We start from the raw sequence: 22,067 nt of genomic DNA, 5'->3' as shown, positions 1-22,067 counted from the left end.
CCCAAGAGGAAGCTGCAGTTGCCTTCAACACAGCCTTTGTAAACTGCCTAAGAATGTTAATTTACATATTTATCGCATTTCTGTCCACACCATAACCAAAGCTCTCTGGGCAGCAAAAATCTGCAGTTGAAACCTCAGGATCCCCAACAGCTAGAGGAGGAAACACCTTCGTTGGTGTTTCCTCCTCCTTCACCCAGGCCCACCTCCACGCCTGCATCACACTGAACTTAATAACTTAAGACAAGCTATGCAGCTGGATCAGACTAAGGCCTATGTAGTCCAGTATCCTGTTTTCAGGGTGGACAATGAGATTCCTATGGGGACCTGAGTACACAAATGGCATTCTCCATACTTGCAATTCCCTGCAATGGCAGTGGAGGTAAAACAGAATTATCATGGCTAGAAGCCCTTGATGGCCTTCTCCTGCATGAAAAGGCTGGTGCCCGTTCTCACTTGCTCTCCTCTCTTGCAAATGCAAAACATCACAAGCACTCTTGGGAGCAACCTGGGAAGGCATGCAAATTTGCTGCTCCTCATCCTGACACTGCAAACCTCAGGCAGCAGCTCGCCACAGAAAATGATTTCATTAAGCCCAACTAGTCCTGTTCGGCAGGCAGGCAGGCAGGCAGGCAGGCAGGCAAAGAGTTATAAAGCCAGCAGCTGGAAATGTTCTGCCACAGATTGCTGCCTGCCCCCTCCCTGAAGACATGCAAACAAGAATCATCTTTCAGCCCCCATTGTGGTGTCAGCACCCCAGCCTTTTGTGGTAGCAGGAGATCACTGCCCTCTAAAGAGAATGCTCATTGAGGAAGGACAAAGCGGAATTATCTGTGCCCAGGCGAGGCCGTGCCTTGGATCAGCTTTCAGCTCTGCCCGCTAGGCTGTGCGTAGGCATTGTTTGGGGGCCTGTTGACACCACCTGGCTGGGGCTGGCAGCCAAGCCGCGATGCAAAGGCTCAGCGCAGGCAGCTGAATATGAATGGGAGCGCAACAACCATAAATATTCCTGGTAGCTTTAATTTTGGGTAGCCTCACGCTGAGTCTCCAGGCACTCATTATATTTGCAGAGAAAATAAAATGATTTTTTTAAAATATACAATTTCATTTGCTTCCAGATTATTAAAGACTAAATGTTAGCACATGGCAGAGACAGAAAAAAGAGTGCAAGAAGAGCTCATGCAGAAAAAGGATTTTTCTTTGTGAAATTATGGGTTAACCTTACCCCTCCACCAAACACACGAAGATGAGCCAAATTAACTGGATCAATCTTTCACCTCATAGGAGGAGAGCAGACAGGCACTCCTATACTATTTATTATAGTGAGGTTTATAATTAAAAGAGCAGAGGGAGGGAGGGGGAAACTCCACACTGGGGTACAAGAAGGAGAAAAAAGCTCTGACAGGTCAAATGCTCCAACCATGTCTGAGCAAGGATTCTGGAAAAGCCCACCTCAACCAATTTCCAATAAAAGCTCCTTACTTTCACTGAGGCTTTTATTCTGCTTTCCTCACATGAAGAAGTTTTCAGATTCACACAATTGACCTTTTATCCATATCTGACTCCAAAGCGCATTGTTGTTCCAGGCCCAAACAACCTGCTCTCTGTTCATAACAAGTCAGTGACGGACCATTTACTTATTTCATTATTCTAAGCTTTCTACCTAACCATTCTCATGGCAGCGATGGAGGGAAACAGTGTGCAGGCTCTTCTCCTTTGCAAACTCATTGCCCTGTGATGTCCTCAAATTGGTGATCAATGGTGGCAGAGAGCACAATCCAGCATGCGGCTAAACTTCACGCTCCTGACCTTCAGTACCAAAGCAAGCCCAATCCTGACATTCTCACAGGGGGTTGGAACAAAGAGTGTATTTTTCAAGCTGTCCACTGACATCTGGGCATATTGAGGCCCACGACAATGAAAGATCCACAGCCTTCCCTTTCAAAACTGGGGATCAGGAACCTCCTGACTCAACCACACTTAGCCAAAGCACTGCCTGGCAAAAGGACAGAGCCTCAGCTCAAAAAATGCCCCTTTTTTGCAAGCTGAAGGTGGCATATTTCACAAAAACGGAACCTCATTCCCTTGGGGCTTCTGAAACAGGAAAAAAAAAATCAGTTGAATACATCCCACTCAAGGTGGAGAGCTGACCCTAATATAAATAACGGATTTTTAAACCACAACAGATCAAGATCCATAGCCAGCCACAAAGTTCAATACCATAACCTTAAAGCGCAGGACAGCCTCACCAAAGGCCCACCATTCTGTAAGTGCCACTGGCTTAATTCAGAATTAACATGACCCTTCATTAAATGCCAGAACTGAGGAAGTGGGACCTTATATTTGTAGGGGGAGGGAGAACTAACGGCAAGATTGATTTTGATGTGAGGACCTACAAAGCAAATGGCTTTTTGAAAAACCTATAATTTCTCTGCAACCCTTGACTTGACTAAACACACATTTTTAGACAGCAGCACAGTTAGGCAGGCATTAAACAAAAACGAGGCAGGCTAATGGTGATTTATGTATAGGATAACCTTCTATAAGAGAATTTATATTTGATTTCAGGGTAAATTTCAATGTTACCAAGTTAACCAAATAATGCAGCCAGCAATTTAACAAATGCTGGGGTGGGGGAGAGACCGTTGCAGCTGCAGCAGCCTGGAACCAATGCAAAGCAGGCAGCTGCCACTGTGCAATGATGGGCTATTAAAGACAGGTCCTCAGTGGGTTCTCCACAATATACATACTTCTGGGGAGCTAAAGAAGAACAGCCACCCACACTCCCTGCAGAGGCAACTGGGGAAGCACATTGTCTCACAGCAAATCACATTCCAAAGCTGAACTTGGAATGGAAAGCTGAACTTGGCCACTGAACTTCACTAAAACAGACCATGTACTGCCTTGAAAGACAAAGGGCTCCTCTTCTGACAGACAGCCTGCTTCCCACCCACACCTGAACATCACACCTGGTGCATGATTCACTATTTGGCAGGTTTGTTCTAGTTTCCATTCATGCCGTGATAGGTTCCTTACAAAAACCTTACAGAGGCCCAAAGGTGACCCAAGGAAACTTGAGCAGGTGCAACCAAGAAACCCAGAGGCAAGAACCAGTCTTCATAGTGGCCAGGGACAGCCTGGGCCACCAGGAGTCTCTATAGTAGGTGTTGCTGGACTACAACTCCCACCACCCCTGACCATTGGCCCTGTTGGCCAGGGAGTTGGAGTCCAACAACCTCTGGAGGCCCTCATTGTCAGTCCCAGGTTGCCCTAGACACTGTTTCATCACACAAGTTCCTGGGAACAGAGCCAAGCATTTATTTGTTTTAACGTATTTATACTGCCCTTCATTCTTTTTGATTGAATGTACAAGGGCAATGTGCAATCAATAAATATAACAGTACAACCATAAAGCAATAAATACAATCCATAAAATTAATTCACAGCCGATTAAAATGCCCAGGGAGAAATAAACATTTTTGACTGACACTGAAAAGATAGCAATGTTGGTGCCAGGTGAGCCTCTCTAGAGAGGATGTTCTGCAGCTGGGAACCCACTGCAAGAAAGGCCTTTTCTTTTGTTGCTGCATTCCGGATCTCAGAGCAAGGAGGTCCCTAAAAGAGAGCTTTGGCGGAAGTTCCCAAGACACAGACAGGCTGATAGGGGAAGAACCACTGCTTCGCGTCTTTGCATTGAAAGCCATTTAGGACCTTAATAGTAAGCACACCACCTTGAATTAGGCTCGGAAGCTAAAAGGAAGCCAGGGAGCTTCTTTCAAATTAATGTAATGTATATAAGTCAGATAGTACCACCTTCTGCATTCAGCCACATTCTGCAACAGTTGAAGCTGCTGTGTCATCTTCAATGGCAGCCCCATATAACAAATTGCAGTGATCCTTCCAGAAGGTTTCCAGAGCATGGATCAGATGTGTTCACAGTTAGTGGACTAACCAAAGCACTCCGTGTCACCAAGGCCACCTAGGTCTCTAGTGATGACAACATTGATTCTATGGGTACCCTCAAACTGTGCACTTGTTTTTTCATGGCCAATGTAACTTTGTTCAAAAGAAGGCAACCATGGATCTCCCTAGCCTGAGAACCAACTATTCACAGTGCCTCTATCATATCAGCATCCAGCTTATGATGATTATTTAATTGATTTATATACTGCCCTTTATCAAAAGATCCCGGCTTCAGTTTCTTACCCCTCATCCAGCTCACTACTGTACCTAGGCACTGGTTTGGTATATTCATAGCCTTCACCCAACAAGAAGGAACAGAGTTGAGGGCCATCAACATACTGAAAGCTCTGCATTCCAAATACTTGAAGCACAGAGGCTTCACACAGATGTTGAGGAGTGTGTAGGATAAGGTGGATCCCTGCAGAACCCTCATGATACAAGGGTCATGGTTTCAAGCAGGAATCCTCCATCACTAATTTATAGAACCTACAGTGCAGGTAGGAGCAGAAACACTGTATCACCATGCCTTCCACATGGTATCAAAAGGTGTTGATATATCATGGAGAATTCACAAGGTCACACTTTCCCTGTTTCTCTCCTTACAAAGATCATCCATCAGGGTTTTGGCATTGACGTCAATCCTGAAACGAAACTGAAATGGATGTGTAGGTAATCCATTGTATACATTAAGAAGTTTGGTAAACCACTAGGAACGAAAAGTGATCCAAGCAGCATACAAGTAAGCCTTCTACTACCCACTCAAGCCCTTTGCCCAAAAGTGGATATTTGTGAGTAGGTGATAAACATTGCAGTCTTCCGGGTCCAGAGAGGGTTTTTTAAGGAGAGACCAAACAACTTCCTCCTTCAAGGCTGAAGTGACTGCTATTTACAAGGAGGCATTAATCACCTCCTGGACTCACATAGTCTTCTCCAGCTACAAGTAATTAGGCAAGAACCAAATGCACACTTATTTGAACCTCCTGCAACAACCGAGTCTACTTCTTTTGGCCACAAGAACAGAAACGAATCCCAAACAACCAAACTAGATCATGCCTATGTACACATGTAGGAATGCACGAGGCTCTTTTTTTCACAGAGCCGTCTTATACATAGGGCTTTGCAATTGTGCATACATTCACGTAATAAAGTTGCTAAAAACAGGAATTACTATTTGTATTGTGTGGCCGAGTTTACATAGTAGTGTGCATCAAATGCTCTCAACACAAAATGGATTAAAACCAATCCTGCAGAATGCGCTTAAGACAGCTAATAGTGTGGAACAAGGATGGCATGGAGACAATGTCTTGGGTACAGCTTCCCCAAAATGTGTCTGCACCTAGCAATGAATGCATATTATCATGGAATGAGTACATTCACACTCCATGTTCTGGAAACTTCATACTAACTGCTCCAACTGTTTACAGGTCTTACTGGATATGAGTGGTTTTATCTTCAAATAGACACATTAGGGCAATACCTTTATTTGGCCAAACAAAATGTCACAAAATTGTGTGCAAACTTTCAAATTCTCCATAATTCTACATCGAGTTAGATGGTAAACACAAGGATGGGGATGAGTGTGTGTGTGTGTGTGTGTGTGTGTGTGTTTGTGTGGTGGTGAAGTCCACTACTCCTGCATCTTGTAAAAGTCTTAAGAAGGAGTAAGGGATTGGAAAGACAGCATTCAAATAAACCTGAATTAGGTGTTTCTCATGCAGAAAAATGCAAACATACATAGGGGAGCAGCCACTGTATGTTTCTGCTTCCAAAGAGGTTTCAGAGCAACCCAATAGCAGACACTACAGTATGATGTCACCCCTTCTACCACAAGCCCCTCTTGCAATCCCACTGCTGCTTGGAACATTGAGGACCCCAACCACTGTGAGAAGCACAGCCCACCCAGGGATAAGGAGATTGCTAGCAACTGCTCAAGTTTACTGAGCAGAGGAAAGAAAACAGGCTTCTCTCTCTGCAAGGAGGCCTGTTCACTCCCCAAGAACAGGAAAAACCTGAGTACACTGCCTGCCCATGGAAACACCCACAGTTTAGGTCTCCAACAACAAAAAAGTGTTGAGGTCTCGGGCATCACATCCAATACTCTCAGCTTCCACCGTAGGCTTCTGCAAGGCAGCTTTGAGACCAGAGGCATTTCTTGACCCTTGCAAGGACAAACATCCAGCAGCAATGAACAGGCCTTGGGGCAAAGCCCTTGCCAAGTCTTTGCAGGGTTGGCCAAACACTACTGGCTTACAAAGGCAGGGCTCTCTGGATAGCCTGTATGGCCCTATCATAGTCTCAGGTCTGCTAGGGTGCAGCAGCCCATTCCCCCAGGTCCTTCAGGCTCCTCTGAGTCACCAGTACTCAAGGCTCACAACAGCAGCCTTAACCACTTCAGCTCAGGAAGATCTAGCAGGAGAGTTGAGAAAGCAGCTTCACAAGATGGTTTCACACTAAAGAAACTTAGAGGCAGCATCAGATAGCACCTCAATGTCTGTAGCTACATCATCCAGAAAGAACAGTCCTTATATAATAAGGGAACAAATGGACACAAAGCAGTCATGAAACACAGCAACAGAGAAGAGCATTTCAGCTACCCTCTCCTACCCACTGTCCTTAAGTCCCTCTACTCAAATGGCAGCCTTCTCAAAGGGAAGATGCAACACAAGGTATAAGATGAGAACTTGCTGGTGAATCTCACTGCATTTCTAAGGCTTTGAACTATGGCTAGGTGGTTCTTCCATGAGAACAAATCAATAGTTTCTCTCTCTCCCAGTTAGTTTTTGCAGTCATTACATGTTCTGCCCTCTGGAAATCAGGGCACAGTTTCTATGCCTGTTCTCTGATTGGGTTAGTCTTCTAATATGGAACCTCAACTCCAGAAATGCAACCAAAATAACAGCATATCACCACATGGTGTGTGCTCCCCAGAAAGCTCATCCCAGCTTTCGGGAGCCAACACAGAAGCTGCGCAGGAGAATTATCCAACAGACCAAAGCAGACGCTGCCTCAGGCAAGCACTGCTCTCAAATCAATGAGCAATTTATAAAATCAGTTTTCTTTTCCTTCTAATAATACAGAGTGTGCACTGAAAAGGTCAAAGAGGGGGAGGAGGATCTCCCTTCGCAATCCTTGGTGCACCCCCCCCTCCTTCTTCTGGGTCTGCCCAAACCCTGGCAGTCTCTGCAGAAGTAGGGCTTTGAGGCGGGCTGGTCAAATGTTCTCTCCAGATAGCCTTTAAAGACCAATTAAAGTCTTGCAAGACACAAGTCAGATTCTTTGATTTGAGTGTTTACTTCCAAGAACAATTCAAAGTAACATCCCCAACCATTTGATGGATTTCATTCTAAGGCACTTCCAGGCTAAACACAATCTTTGGTTCTGTGTGGCTCCTGTTTGGCTTAAGGGCACTATCTTGAAGGGAGGAAGGCATCAGCCAATGCATGTCTCAGTATAATAAGACCAGTTGCTGGGAAGCTCAGGCAGGGAGAGGAGCTCAAGCTGCTGCATTTGGGTCCTGCCTGCAGGCCTCCTCCCAGAGGCATCTGGTTGTCTACTCTGAGAACAGAATGCTGGCCTGGATAAGCAGCCAGTCTCTTCTTGGTGGTCTGAGCAAGACTATCACCTCCTCACATTCCCCTCATCTCTCTGCATGAGCGTGGCACCAGCTAGTCCACCACCATAGCCCCCAGATCCAAGCTCTAAGGGGCCTTACAGAGCTGACTAAATGCAGAGGCAGCCCAGCTCTGGGAAGGAGGGAATCCACCCTGGGGCCCTGTTCCTAAAAAACATGGGGGGGGCACTCTTGTGGCCCCATTGGCATTGGGACTTGGCCAGCATCCATTGTGCCCCTTGGCCAGGGATCACTAGAGATAGAATGACAACAGATATCATGTGATAGAAGAAAGGAAGCAGCAGGACCAGGGGGTGAGGGGCAGCAATGCCTCCTGTCTTACCTGGGATGATAGAAACCGTGTCTTTCTCCCAGGACACAACACTGACATATTCTTGCACCGAAGAAGGGATGAGGCACTTGAAAACAGCCACGTTTCCACGCATTGACCTTTGATCCTCCACCCGGACTGTGTAAGGTTCCCTGAAAACTGGGGAGAAAGAAACAGGGAGGTGGTGATTGGGACAGAGTGGAAACCAGAAGCCATTGCTGCACTTCAAGCAGAATTTCATCCCCTTTGTTCACAACCCTGCACAGTCATCCATCCTACAGCACACATGACACCAGGTTCGCACGTGGCTTTCAATTGGGAGCACTCCTCCAAGAAGCGCCCAGAGACTTTGGCCTGCATTGTGCATTGGGGCAGGATGTATTACCAGCTGTTTTTCCAGAGCCAACAAACCGCCACCTAGCCTAACACACAATAAACCCAGTAAAACAAACAAGAACCTCAGTAAAACAAAGGCACAAAGTATCACAGTGCAGAAAATAAATTATCCTGTCATATGCTGAAAGCTGGTCGAAGAACGAACACCAGCAGTTAAAATTTATTTTAAGTATATAATGCCCTACAGCCAAGTTGCAACAGGAGTAAAAATTCAAAACACATAAAATAATAACTATCAGCCACAAAACATATTAAATCAGCATAAGACAACGGGGGGGATAAAAAAAAAAACAATTTGAATCTAGAAGAGATTAAAAGGCCTGGGGAAATAAGACCAGGAGCCAAAACGATAACAAAGTAAAGTGAAGGCAAGACTCTCTGTGCTGCTGTCTCCTTTCCTCAGGAACCACCTGCTGCACCTCACTCAGCAGGACCACCAGAAAAAGGCCTCCTGCAAAGTCCTTGGTGTGCAGACTGGTACATGGGGAAACAGTTGATCCTTCAGGGATCCTGGTCCCAAGTTATCAAGAGGTTTTAAAGGTGGAAAACAACACTCTGAATAGGGTCCAGAAACAGGCTGAGAGCCAGTGAAGCACTAGTGTGAGACCTGTTCCTACTACAGCTCGTGGGCAATCTTGCAGCTGTATTCTGAAGTTTCTAGACAACCTTCAAAGGCAGCCTACATACAATGTATGAAAAACATAAGAAGTGTCCGGCAGAAGCTGGATCAGACCAAAGGGGGCCTATCTAGTCCAGCATCCTGCTTCTCACTACAGCCAGAAAATGCTCCAAAGCAGAGATGTACCTGGGAGGAGGGGGCTAGATGGGGGTTTTGCCCCAGGTGAAGCCTCCAGAGGGTCACCATTGAGGCTCCCAGCCTGTGTGTATGTGTTTGCACAAATGTGCATGGGGGGGGTGCCAAACTGGGTCTTTGACCCAGGTGAAATAAAGGCTACAAGGAGGTCATAAACGTCACAGCCTCCTGCTGATGCTGTGCCCCAGAAACTGGCATTCAGAGCACACGGCTTCCAATACTGCAGGTAGCATATAGATACCGTTACTTGAGAGATTTATGCTGTACAAATATATCTAATCTCCTTTTGAAGACTTATGTGTTCCAAAGTTGGTGGCCATCTCTACAGCTTGTGGCAGCAAAAACCATAGTTTTAACAACGCATTGTGTGAAGAAGTGGTTCCTCTTGTGCCTTGTCCTCTGTTCAGCTTCAATGGATCCCCTCAGGTTCCAGTACTATATGAGAAAGAGAGAAAAGCTTTTCTCTTCATACCTCACGTAATTGTATAATACGCCACAGGGAAAGAGGGATATTTGACCCTCAAGTTAGCCAGAAGATGTAACTGGTAACAAATGTTAGAGGAGTTAAGGGTTCAATGATTCAACCCTTCCCTTCCCATTGGGAAATATGTGTTAGAATGCAAATTGATATTTGGCATTCAGAAACAGGTGGATTTCCCCAACAAGGCCCTTTAAGATATTCAGAATCCAAATCAGTCTTTTATAAAGTAATACTTTACAATGCTGAAGCCACCAAAAAGAAACTGCTGATCAACGCTTGTCGTCCTAAACATGCAGTTTAAACCAAGGGCACCACAGACAACTGCAGGAGAAAGAGGTGGTGTTGCCCAGGCCCGGCAACAGCCCACAAGGGCACTCGGGGGGGGGGGAGTACCCATAGCAGAAACCATAGCCTGCCCACCCACCTCCACACCTGGGAGGGCCTATTTCCAGCTGTGGATTTGGAAGGAAAAACTACCAGTCCCATTTCTTCAGAGTCACAAAGGTAAAATGTCAACCAGAAAAGAGTCCTTACTGGTTTAGGGAAGAAGTAAGCATCTGCCATAAAAAGGTCCAACTTGTATCCTCCCTCCCACATTGCTCCTTCAGCACTCACAGGTGTGAGCCACAAGCAGGGAGGTAACCAATGCATAAAGAGAATTCTGAATGCTCCTCTGGCCAAGTGCAACCCGTGCCCTTAAGTTCTGTCCTTACATTCTTCTCGCCCTGCACCTCCCCAATATTATAACCAATGCTGTAATTCGGGTAAATAATTCACTTCTGGATATTTAATGTCAGTCTACACTGCTGCAAGGCAATGAAGGAAGAAAGCTCCTTTGGTCCCTGGGGTAGTATGCACTTTGCTAGTCCAATGCTTAATAGGTTACCTAATGGAACCACTGGGGGTACTCAGCCCACCCAGTCTCTGACAATCATTGACCAGAAGAGCGCTGCTACTTTGCTCATCATTTTCCTCTGCTTAATTAGCCATCAGCCTGTTTAGGCTGCAGCTCACAAAGCAAGTAGGATGGCTGCAAAGGAACATTTCCTATACAGGTGACAGGAGTTTGGCCCAGCTCAGACCTCACCAAAAGGTTTCATTCAAAGTGTCTAAAGAAGCCAGCATAACAAAGAGTTCTCTGAAATTCAAAAGTCAGCATTCAGACAATCATCCAACAGACACTCATTTACCTCTCCTAGAAAATATTCCTGATTGTCTGGGACCAAACACAGCCACAGCTGTCTATGTTCTGCTAAAAAAGTAACTGGGCACAGGCCCAAAGACTGCCACCATCCTCCCTCCGCTACAAGTGAAGTCAACCATACTGAAGACAAGACCCAGAGCAGCCAGTCAGCCAATACCTGCTTTAACCCGGATATTTGGGCTCCTGATTTTCCCCGCAGAATTCTCTGCAGTACAGAAATAGTCGTTGTCGTGGATAAAGCTATTGAAGGCAGATGGCGAGAAAGGGTAGAGCTGCAGCGTCCCATTGGCATGGACGTGACGGATGTGTGGGACATCATAGATGTCATCCCCAGTGGCGAGGTACCAGCGAAGGGTGGCGCTGGGGGACCCTGCTGCTGGACAGGGGATTACCACCCCCACAGTGCTGGAGAAGGTCACCTGCTGAATGGAGTCGTTCACAAAGTAGAGGCTGGTTCCAACATCTTCTGTATGCGCTGCAGAGGAGAGGAAAGAAAATGGGAGATCAAGCATTATGAGGAGTGGTGCCAGGAGCGCCCTCATGCAAATCCCAAAAGCCAGCCCAGTCATTGCCACTGGATACTTCCACTACCTTAGCTCACCCACAGCACCAAGGAAATGAGACAGTGGCTCTTTTCTAGGAATACTTGCTGAGACACCTTCTCCAAAGGCAAGGCCAGCAGAGGCCTGCTAAACTTCCGTTTCAGAGCCCAGTGCAAATTCACAAGGTCCTGGCTTACAAGTGCCAAACAGACCCTCAAGGCCACATCAGAATGAGGCTGTTTGGCTATGCCAGGAGGTCTGCCCTCTGGGGGCAGGATTTACAGCCCCAATTATTGACAAGAACCACAGAATCAGAAGCTTCAGCAGGCATCCCTCAAACCACAAGGACAGCAGCTTCTGAAATGCCTTCAGAGGAAGTATCTGCCAAATGTTCAAAACTCAATAACTGACTGGGCAGCCAGGACTTCATGAAGTACATACTCCAGATCCCTGTGATGTTTTCCATCAGCCCTCTTACAGAAAGAATAAACCCATTAAAAAAACAAAAAAAACCCTAAACATTTCAGCAAACAATTTAATGAATCTCACATAACCATGAGTGGTAGAACTGAGCTTCCCATTTATCCAATTTGTCATGTTGTTGAGAACATGTGTAACTTAGCACATATACCAGGGGGAGGGGAGAGAGAAAACTGATGAAGATTTTCAGAAGAATCACTGCTCAAGGGTACAATAGCTATCAAAGGAGGGAAACATCTACAGCTGCTCAGGTGGAGGGTAGCTTGGGAAGAGATAATGGAAGGAGTTGAGGGACAAGGACCTCCCCACCCCACTCTTGCACAGGAATATCATGCACAGGAATAAGGATCTAGGTTAAGCCAGTTCAGCCAATTACACCCACATCTCCCTCCAGTGTCTTTTTCAAGATCTGCCAGGCCTCTGTGCTGCCCTCCAGTGTCCAGCAGGAAGCCTCTTGATACCACCACCACCCCAACAAGGAAGGCTTAGTCAGTTGCTCTGGTGTCACTTCTACCATTTACTGTGCCATTCACGGGGTACGGGGCAGTGTGCCTAAATCTCAGATATGGGCAAGAGCACCCTACTTGGGGGAAAGAAGCACTATTGTCTTCTCTGCAAGGGCCACAAGCACACCCACCTACACCAACACCTATATACATGCTGGAGGCTGCAATGTGCTTGGATGGGGCCAGATATTTCCTGAGAATCAGCTGGAGGTCCCCAAAGCCATTCAGATTTGACTCCTTTTTTTAGCTGTGCTACTTTTAAGTAGGTGGAAGGACAAAGATCGAGGACGGAGCAATCTGTGCCAGGGAATTAGCAGCTCCTCCTCGGGCTCAGAGCCCAGCCACCTTCCCAGCTGCGCCTACAACCATGCAAAGAAGGAAAAAGCACTATCGCTTTGGACAAAGTCACAAGGGACCTTCCACAACCTCAATTTTCCCCAGTATTTTTTTTTTTTTGCTTGGGGGGGTGCAGGAGGGAGACAAATGGCAGCGAATGGCAAAAAATGGCTCATCTATTAATATTCTTAACAGACCACTTTACCACCACCAGCCCCTCCAGGGAGGATGCCTCCATCCCAACTGCTCATTTGAGGAAAGGCTATTAAAGCCTTATTGGGCACAGCAATTCACATCTCAACACAAAGCAGGGATGAGACCGTAAACGCTAAGCAAGATGGGAAAAAATATTTTTGTTTTCATCATGATGGTGAATATTCAGAAGCCGTCTCCTCTTCTAATACCATGGGTCCAAATACCACGCAGCTTTCTTGGGCTGGCATTAGAAAAATAATATCTAGAATGTTTTAATTACTTCATAGTACAGGCACATTAATGTGCATCTCTTAGAAACAAGGAAGCAGTTAACAGAGCTGCAAGACAGCAAAAACTGTCTGAATGGAGCCACAGGAGGCGATGGAAAGGCTCTTCACACACCCGCCCCTCTCTCAGAATAAGCTCCTTGCTCTGGATACAAACATCTGCCTGACAAAACTGCTGGGGTGGGGAGGCACTCTGCTGCAAGAGAAGATTTTTGGGGGGACAAGATGTGCTACACCATTTCCCGCTATTTACCAGCCCACAGGAGGCACTTCGTTATGGCCCAAACAATGCTTCTGCTAGATTCATTCCAAGCCTCCCCAGGACAAAACCCAAACACAAGGATCCCCTTCTCTGAAACTCCAGGCAGACAACACACACTCACCACAGGCCCTTGCCAATAGGGAAGAGGCACAAGCCAGCTCCCAGTTACTGCTACCACGATACCTAAGACATGCTACCCATTGAGTTCCTGCGTCTCTCCTCACCATCAACTCAGGGTCATCACAACTACATAACAGCAAATTTAACTAGAAGAGTGTCAGAAAACAACCATCTAGTCCATTATTGTGTGAACACTGTCTGGCAGTCCCTCTCCACTCCAGGGTGTCCACAGCTTTGCTTCAACCATGAAGTGAGGGAACTCCATCCCTGGTTTGCTTTCTTTTCCCCTTTTCTCTTGCTTTTTCCCCTACAAGAATTTCCTTGGCCCGCCAACATGTGTGAGTTTTACAGAGGTAGAGTGAATACACATTATCCTTCCAATGGCTAACAATGTTTGCCCTCTTTCCTAAGACCAAAATAAGCACTTCATAGATCAAATCTCGATCAACCTAGTCCAGCATTTCTGTTTTGTTAAAAAGAATCCCAGTTGTGCAAAAGTGGGATTTGGTGCAAGACATAAAATTCAGCATCCTAAGAATTGCAGATTTTTGGTAAGAGAGTAGAGAGGCATTTCTAGCAGATAAGCTCGAACAGAGGAGGCGGGAAGAGCTGGACTTTCAGCAATCAAAGCTCTGAAGCTTTGTTACTTGATACAGCATTTCATCTTGTTGTTTTACTATTGTGTTTCTATTTCAGCCCTGCTAATAAGCCACTATGGATATATTATAGAAAGGCAGGATATAAATCTTCATAACAAATAAATAAATACACAAGCTCTGCGTACCTCCTGCCAGAAACAGAATTATGCCAGCCAAGCAAATATTTGCATAATGTATTCGGGTCACAGAACTGGGAAGAACAGACACAGCCCTGGTCCTGGCTTACAGAAATCTGGGCTCACTGCAAGAATGGCTTTAAGGGTCAAAATGGGGCCCTTAGAGGAGGCAGCCATGTTCATGCAGCTGCTAGCAAAGCCCACTCAGGTCCAGTAGGAGGACCCCCATTCTCTCACCACTGCATTCAGTGCTCCCATGAGCAGCAACCCCTTGGGAGATAACCATTTTCTCTGCAGTGAGTCCCCCACCCTACTCACCATGTTAAGGTTAGTTGCACAGATATGGGGGTGGGGAAAAAGAGGGGAGGAAATCCTCATAAATAAGGAGAGGAATTCAAATTACTAGTAAAGCTTTTGCAGGTCAAAAGGGGCGGAATGGATTTTTAATAGAAAATGGAAGTTATGGGATTGGTAGTAGTTATGAGACAGACGCATAGAGTTAAATCCATCTAATCTCCTTTACCATTTAACGGTGAGCACCATCCTAATTCCATGTTTCATAAAACTGCCTCCAAATCACCAGGAGAGATTAAAAACATAGAAATAGCCTTGCAATATTTTTAAAACAGAAATCACTTCTGGCATCTGGTCACAATCCTTGGCTGTAACCTACATATCAAAGGCATTAATTTAGACCCAACCTTCGGCACTGGTACAGAAGGGAGGATGGGATGGCAACAGAAGCAGCACCAAAGCGAAGATGCACAGTCTGTGTTCCCAGCGCTGAAGAAAACACATTTCGAGTTCTCACAGAGCAATCTTCTTAAATTGTAGGAAATTACAACCTAGAGGTATTGAAATATTAATACTTCGGCTTTGTCCGGGGAAAGAGATTCATTTTGTCATCATTCTACCATAATATTTACTCATCTTCCTCACTGGACTTCTTCAAGTGTTGCACTGCTAGAAGGAACCTGGCAAAGAAAGGTGAAGGTCCCTTTCTGTCAAAGCAGTCGTCTGCATCCAGCACACGTCTTGGGGGCAAAGCACAGAGATGTTTCTGACGCCCTTCCAAGCAGTCATCTTCTCACCCTTCCACATGTTACCACACCCTCTAAATATCATAGACTGAGATGCTACACTGGCCCAGCCTTTGGTCCACAGGTGAGACCACAAGGAAAAATGATCTTGCATGACAAGAACATTGCTCTTCTTTGCAAGGGTCAAAAGACATTTACGATGGCTTAAACCTACTGAAGAGATGTGAGGGGAAGTGGGCTATTTTATTTTATTTTTTTACAGCCCACCAGTTAGCAGCCTTTAGTGGAGATTTTATATTTTACCAGTCAGATGAATTCAGCAGGGAATACCGCAGTCAATAGGGCCTCACCTAAGTCACAGGCTCCTGGCAGGTCTCTGCCAAATGGAGCTGCAATCCTCAAAAACAAGAGGTAAAAGATACAAATGCCACCAAGAGTTGAGTAGGAATCAGCAATGATGGCTGCAAAAGTGGGGCAGCTGTCCACTCCATCAGACTTCAAAGGATGCAGTGGTTTGCAGGTACAGAAATTTCAACCTCACCATGAGCTTAGAAAGCTGCTCCATCCTTGTTGCCCGCCCTACTGATCACAGGCTTTTACTGTGCACAGGTACTGTTCATGGGTAGGGGGTAACAAGTCAACAGCAAAATGTGCAGAGCATCTCTAGGGTAAGCTGTCTTTTCCAGGCAGCAATTCCTCCTCCTTCGCGCCTTGCTCCCCCACACCCAAGTAGCATTCTCTGAAAGCACACTGAATGGTGAAGGGATTGAATAGTGGAGTTAATGCACAAGATGGACTTGGACAACATGTTCAGTGGGAAAAGGGGAGCAAGAAGAAGCAGGAGAACCCCCAAACCTGCCTTGCCATTCCCACCTAGAAGCTAAGTTAACAATGAGCCACAAACAGCTTTTTGACAAGAGGTGCAAGAAGCTGCCAGCAACCTTTGCTTCCTCATAGCTTGTTTATGCCCTCTTTTTTTTAAAAAAGGGGGGTAAACTGGACTTCTGAACACTGCAAGGCAAAGACCACCTTATTTCCCCCTTAAATGGCTTCAGACATAACCAGCTATTACACCAGCCACCCTTGGACTATGTTAGGAGACTTATTCTCTCCTTGGATGCAATCTATCTGCTGTAAGCGTAGAGCTTAGGAAGAATTTAAATAACTTGCTTCTTAATTTAAAAAAACAACAACCTTAGCAGCTGTCAGAATAAGTGAGTGTGTCAGGGACACCAGTGCCGAGATGACAAGGCAAACAACCAATTCTAAGGGATCAACCTCCCTCTGGGAGCCTTCAACCCTTACCCCTTTTAGCTATCACTCCCAATGGCTCATTATCAGAATCTGAACCGTGAGGAGAAGGGAAGGATTTCACCCAAAATCACGCAAGCCAACCACTGCCTCAACCCTTTGGTTAAGATATTGGAGGGCATTGCACTTTTTGACAGAGTACTTCCCTGCCTCTTGCTCCAGAGGACAGCATGTGTCAAAGCGCTCTGTGCTGAAGACTCTACATCCATCAAGAGCAGGGGTCGGCAACCTAAGGCCCATGGGCCACAAGCGGCCCATGGGGGCCGTTTAAAACCGGCCCATGGGCCCCTGTCACCCGCTCAGTCATCTCCCGTGTGCCACGCTAAACCAGTGTGCAGCAAAGCAGGGAACGCCTTCCGTGACACTGGCAGGCATCCCGTTGGCTGCAGGAAGCTGTGCATGCCTCCTCCGCACCGGAAGGAGTGCCGGAAATAGCGTTTGCGCATTTGTGCGTGTGCCTGCACTCCGGCCCACCACAGCGTCTGCAGGACCATGAACCAGCCCAAGCCACAAAAACTTTGCTGACCCCTGATCAAGAGCATCCAGGTTAACAGTTCCCTGTGTGGGAATGAGGAGCTGGCATCCTTCTGGAAGTCTTGACTGGGACAGAGACAGCTAAACACTGGAAATCAAGCGGCAGCAGGGAAGAGACTGTGGTGCAATTGAAGCAATTACAGAATTGCAGAAGCACAAGCATCTCCTTTGCCACACCCAGAACACTATCTGCATAGTCATGCATCCAATGCATGCCTCGCCCCAATGGCCCCAATGAGATCTCCCCTCCCTGCCACCGATGTCTCATGCTAAGATCCCACACCCCTTGCTAAACACAGACACACACATATATATATCTTGGAAAACTCACCAACCACCACATTAAATTTACAAGGATAATGTGGTGAATCTGTGGAGTGGGTGTTTTTGTGTTTTAAAGATTTGTTATGTTAATGACTCTGGAATTTTTTAAAATACAAGTTGAAAAAATAAAATATAAAACATACAAGGAGAGGCTATGCACTGCTTGAAATTGGGCTGATCAGCCATAGGAGGGCAGTGCACCAATTTCTGGCACCCAGTGTGAGTTTTGTTTCAGCTTCTCTCAGCTCCATTCCATTTTAGGCAATGGGCAATAAGCTGTTTGCACCATTTTGAATACACAAATTACTAATTGCCACCACAACTTCCCTTGCTGGGAGAAGCTCTGACCCAGCTCTATTATTCTGCAAGTCTAGAGAAGGCAGGAGCTTTCAGAAGCCTCTCTCCAGAGTTCTGTTCATCTCACCCAACCGCCATGTCTACCAGGCACTTCAAGATAATGCACACAGGGTTCAAATGCACACACTCACACACCTCCATCAAGGGTAAGCTAAAAGTGAGCTGGTGGGGACATTACAGCCAAGCAATGCTATTCAGCACATTGGCAAAGGCCACCATATCATTTTTTTAAAGGAAAAATATTTAGCTACATTTTAAGGGAAAACCTCTTTGCATGATTTGCCACAAATTGAAGGCTTACTGAGGATGAGGAAATACAAACAACAAACACAGATGGAAGAAAAAGCTGAAATCCAGCAGATTTTTTTCCACTTCCATTCAGATACAATAAATATTTTTGCTCCTTTCCGATTTCTCAAGGAACTGAAATTGAAGAGGCCTTTCAAACTGCTTTTCCTAATATGGAAAACTGGCTTCCCAATTGCCTCCTTCTCTGGTATAGAGTGGCAGGTGGTTAGTCCATGCTGTTTGGAGAAGGGAAGAAATCACACCTCCTGGCACATTGCAGAACGTGTGGGCCGCCATGTTGGGAGGATCTGAGCCACAGAATGTGAGAGACGCCTCAGCTCTTCCTCTCTCACAGAGCTCCTCCGCTGCTGGGAATGAGACAGGGGGGCTCAGGCAGCCCCTCCAATGCCAGCCTAGCAGGGGGGAAATAATGACAAGAGAAGGGTATGGAGGGTGCTTACGAAACAAATATGAAATTCTGCCCACTCTCACCGGTGCAGTTAACACCGGAGGGGGGAGAGATGGCTACGTGTCACTAAATTCCATCACCAAGCCTGGAGCCAAGTTGTGCCCAGCTTGCTCTCAAGAGCGCCAAAAGCTCCAGCCGAGATAGATAATGGGGGCATCACCCCCTAGATTTTAAAGGTATGCTGCTTGGCAGCCAACTTGGGGTTTGGAGGACCCCAGGCAATGGGTCATCAAGGCTTAGCAGTCATGCAGGGGTGGGCAACTTCCCCTGCCCCCATCCGTTAGCTTCCAATGCCGCTGCTATTTAGCAGAACCTGGAACATGTCAAACCAGCCCTTTCTCTACAGCTTAATGAGGATCCCATGTTTAATTTCTAAGACAAACAAAGCACAATGAGGGGGAGGCACAAGGGAGGGAACAGAAGTGGTGCAAATGGGAACTAAATAGCTGCCTGATTTTAATATGAGAAAAGCTCCACATAAATAGGATGCAGCAGGCAGAGGTGGGGTGGAAACAGAATTGCAAGCATCCCCCCACCACCACCACCACCACCCTGCGCCAAGCCATGGATACCCAGCCATGACACTGGACATGTCTGCAAAGCAAGCAGAGTTGCTCACATCCCTCTCCTCTGCTCCCAAGTCGTAAAAGCAGTGACACTGAGCTCTCTGCCCAGTGAGATACCCACATACACTTGTTAGCCGCCTGTATATAAATCTGGGAAATGGGCTCCAACCCATTGACGGTTTCCCCCTCAAACTTTAGTGTTCCCTTGGATCAAATGTTTATTTGCTTTTTTGTTATAACAGAGCCCTTTTCTACAACAGAAGCCCATTAAACTGTTGTGCTTAGATGCCCAAATATATTAAGTATCCAAAACGCTTTTCATGCATTAAGCAATATCATTTCTCACCCTAATATAATGTAACCTATCGTATTGTTATTCACTTTCTGGAACTGCTCCATTTTAACACTTTCTAACAAAGAAGCAGTTAGGGGTCCATTTAAAAAAAATCATGGCTTCCAAAAAGGGGATGAGGCTGTGCGAGATTCTGTTGAGGAAGACTCAATTTGGTCTTCTCAAAGACTGAACAGCTGCTACCACCAAAGACACTTTCCCAAACCACTGGGAATGAAACTAATCAATCAATCTAGTACAAACAATTATTATTTTGCCTGTGAAAAAATCAAAGGGAATATAGCACACATTGTGTGTGTTTTCCCCCCTCTTCCTTTTGCACAGTCAAAATGCAAATGCAGGCAAATCAGATGCTGGCATGGATGACAGAGACAAGCAGAACCTCAACACAGAGAGATCTGGGGGGGGGGATGCTACCCGCAAAAACAGACTAGCCCTAGCTTTAATTAAAAAGTTACTTTATGATTAATAACTGGCATTCACATAACTATTCTGCCCAAAACAAACAAAACATTTAAAATGTGCTAAAACAAACAAATAGGTATTCATTCTACAGCAACCACCCAATTTCTGTATGTTGCTCTCTTAACAGTCTGTCTGATTGGAGCCAAAAGAAGGAGAGACACTTTGCTTTGCTCACAAGGCATGACAGGATAAAATCTCACAGTGGAACCTGTGAAAGGGAAGGCAGGCAGGCAGGCACCCCCCAAATTGCAGCGCTTGCATGATTGTTCTTGTGGATTGTGCACCAAACAGATGGCAGAAGCTGCAAATTGCCCATCCTTTTATGCAACACAGATCGATTACACTAAACCGGGTTGTAATTTCATCCGATGCAACATCCAATTCCCTTCTGGTTACAATGGCTTCATTAGTCGGGGCCCAATTTCTGTACAGAAGACCCCCAAAACCCAGCTTCCAGTTCCAAACAGAACCTTGCTTCTTAAAGAATTGCATTGCCCTGACAACTGAATTGGCTCATATCCCCCCTTTTCCAAATCTGATTCCTTTCCAACTGCTGGGCTAGATTTAGTAAAGCACTCCTAGAGGGGAGGCTGTTATTTTAAAGGCATATCAGGGTTTGAACTATCTTATGGGATTAGAATATGGCTCAACGTTGACTTTGACAACTGGGGACAGAAGAACAAAGCTCTAAAAGTATCGCTGGCAGCTTTAAGCCTTGGAATTCTTGCTCGAACACACAGGGAGATGCTGCCTTGGTATCTATTCAACATTCACGTAATTAAATACATTTCTGCAGAGATGGGCTGAGGAGAGGCGGGGGTGCGTTATTTTTAATTTCCCTGATGAATGAATTTCAGAGGCTACAAAGAGTTAATGGCAATAATTGCCAGCTCAGGGATCCAGACTTGCTCTCTGCCTGCCCAGCCTGTGCCAGGCTCCCGGGCACAGCCCCTGCTAACCCAAAATTCACATTCACCAGAACAGAAACCCAAAAGCAGACAACACCAACATTCCCCAGGGTTGATGCTTCTTCTGGGAGAGCCTGGCAGAAGGGGTGCCCTACACACACACATATATATTTGGGGGAATGTGGGGGGGGAGACACACAAAGCAAAGCAAAATATAGGCCATCCCCACCTCAAGATGGGGGGGACACAGCTAGCAGCATAGCATCCCTGACAAATCTGAGAACTCCCCGTGCAAAAACAAAAAAAACCCTAGAGTTCTGGATCACATTAGGATCGTTTTCCACAACGCCCACCAACCACCTTTGGAGAAAGAGGAGCTACACACTGGTCAAAAGCAGACCAAAGTGCAAGTCTGAACTAGCCCAAGCACCGGCGACGGGAGGGGTGGGGGCGCCAGTGTAGGGTGCCCCCTCCGTCGCTGGCAGGTCAGGAAGCACCCTCTTCCCCGAAGCCGAAGGGCGCTTCCACCGCGAAAGAGTCAGAAAGTGCGAGGGGCTGACCAGGAGGAAGAGCTCCCTGGAGCCGGGCGCAAGTGGCGTTGGGGAGCCGCCGGGCATTCCGGAGCGGCTCGGCTAGAAAAGTTCCCGACCCGACGGGGCGCCTCCGCCCTCGCCTACCTGGGCTGGTCCAGGAGTTGAGCAGCAGGAGGCAAGAAGTGACCAGCCACATGCCATCCAGGGGGGCCGGTGCCGCGGGCGGGCGGGCGCCCTGCCTCTGCCGCTGCCCGTGTCCCTGGCCGGCCCTCGCCAGCTTCCCCCGTCGTCGGATGCTCCGCGCTCGCCTGCCCTCCTGCTCGCTCGCCTGCCCGCCTAGCGCTGCGCCCAGCTGCTGCTACTGTCAGCCGGCGAGCCAGCGAGGAGCGAGCGCGCAGGAAGGGAGGAGCGGGGCGGGCTCCCACATCCCCGCCCACACAGGCCGCGGGGGGAGGCGAGAGGGAAGGGGACGCCTCCCTCGCTCTCCTCGAGCGCTAACCTCCGGCCAGGCAGGGGCAGGTGCGCTCGCGGGCAGGTGCCTTCCCGGGGCTGGGCGCGCGCTGCTTGCCCGCCCGCTCTCCCGCGCCCTTCCGGAGACCACCCCGAGGAATGCCCGGAGGA

General features: G+C 47.0%; 1 protein-coding gene across 2 annotated transcripts in view; it reads right to left on the bottom strand.

Moving 5' to 3' along the window:
- The window catches only part of DSCAML1 (DS cell adhesion molecule like 1), a 162,281-nt gene extending 140,489 nt beyond the window's left edge, over positions 1–21,792 (bottom strand). Inside the window, exons 1-3 of one of the 2 annotated variants that reach the window (XM_082200202.1) lie at positions 21,591–21,792; positions 10,954–11,271; positions 7,914–8,060 (exon numbers count right to left, since the gene is read on the bottom strand). In XM_082200202.1, coding sequence (XP_082056328.1) covers positions 7,914–8,060; positions 10,954–11,271; positions 21,591–21,642 — 517 coding nt within the window. In that variant the 5' untranslated portion in view covers positions 21,643–21,792. The remainder of the gene's footprint in view (positions 1–7,913; positions 8,061–10,953; positions 11,272–21,590) is intronic. The other variant, XM_082200201.1, reaches the window with a different exon arrangement.
- Positions 21,793–22,067: the final 275 nt, after the last annotated feature.

Source organism: Podarcis vaucheri, assembly GCF_965113315.1.
Source record: "Podarcis vaucheri genome assembly, chromosome: 15".
Lineage (NCBI taxonomy): Eukaryota > Metazoa > Chordata > Lepidosauria > Squamata > Lacertidae > Podarcis > Podarcis vaucheri.
This window is presented reverse-complemented; position numbering and strand designations above follow the sequence as displayed.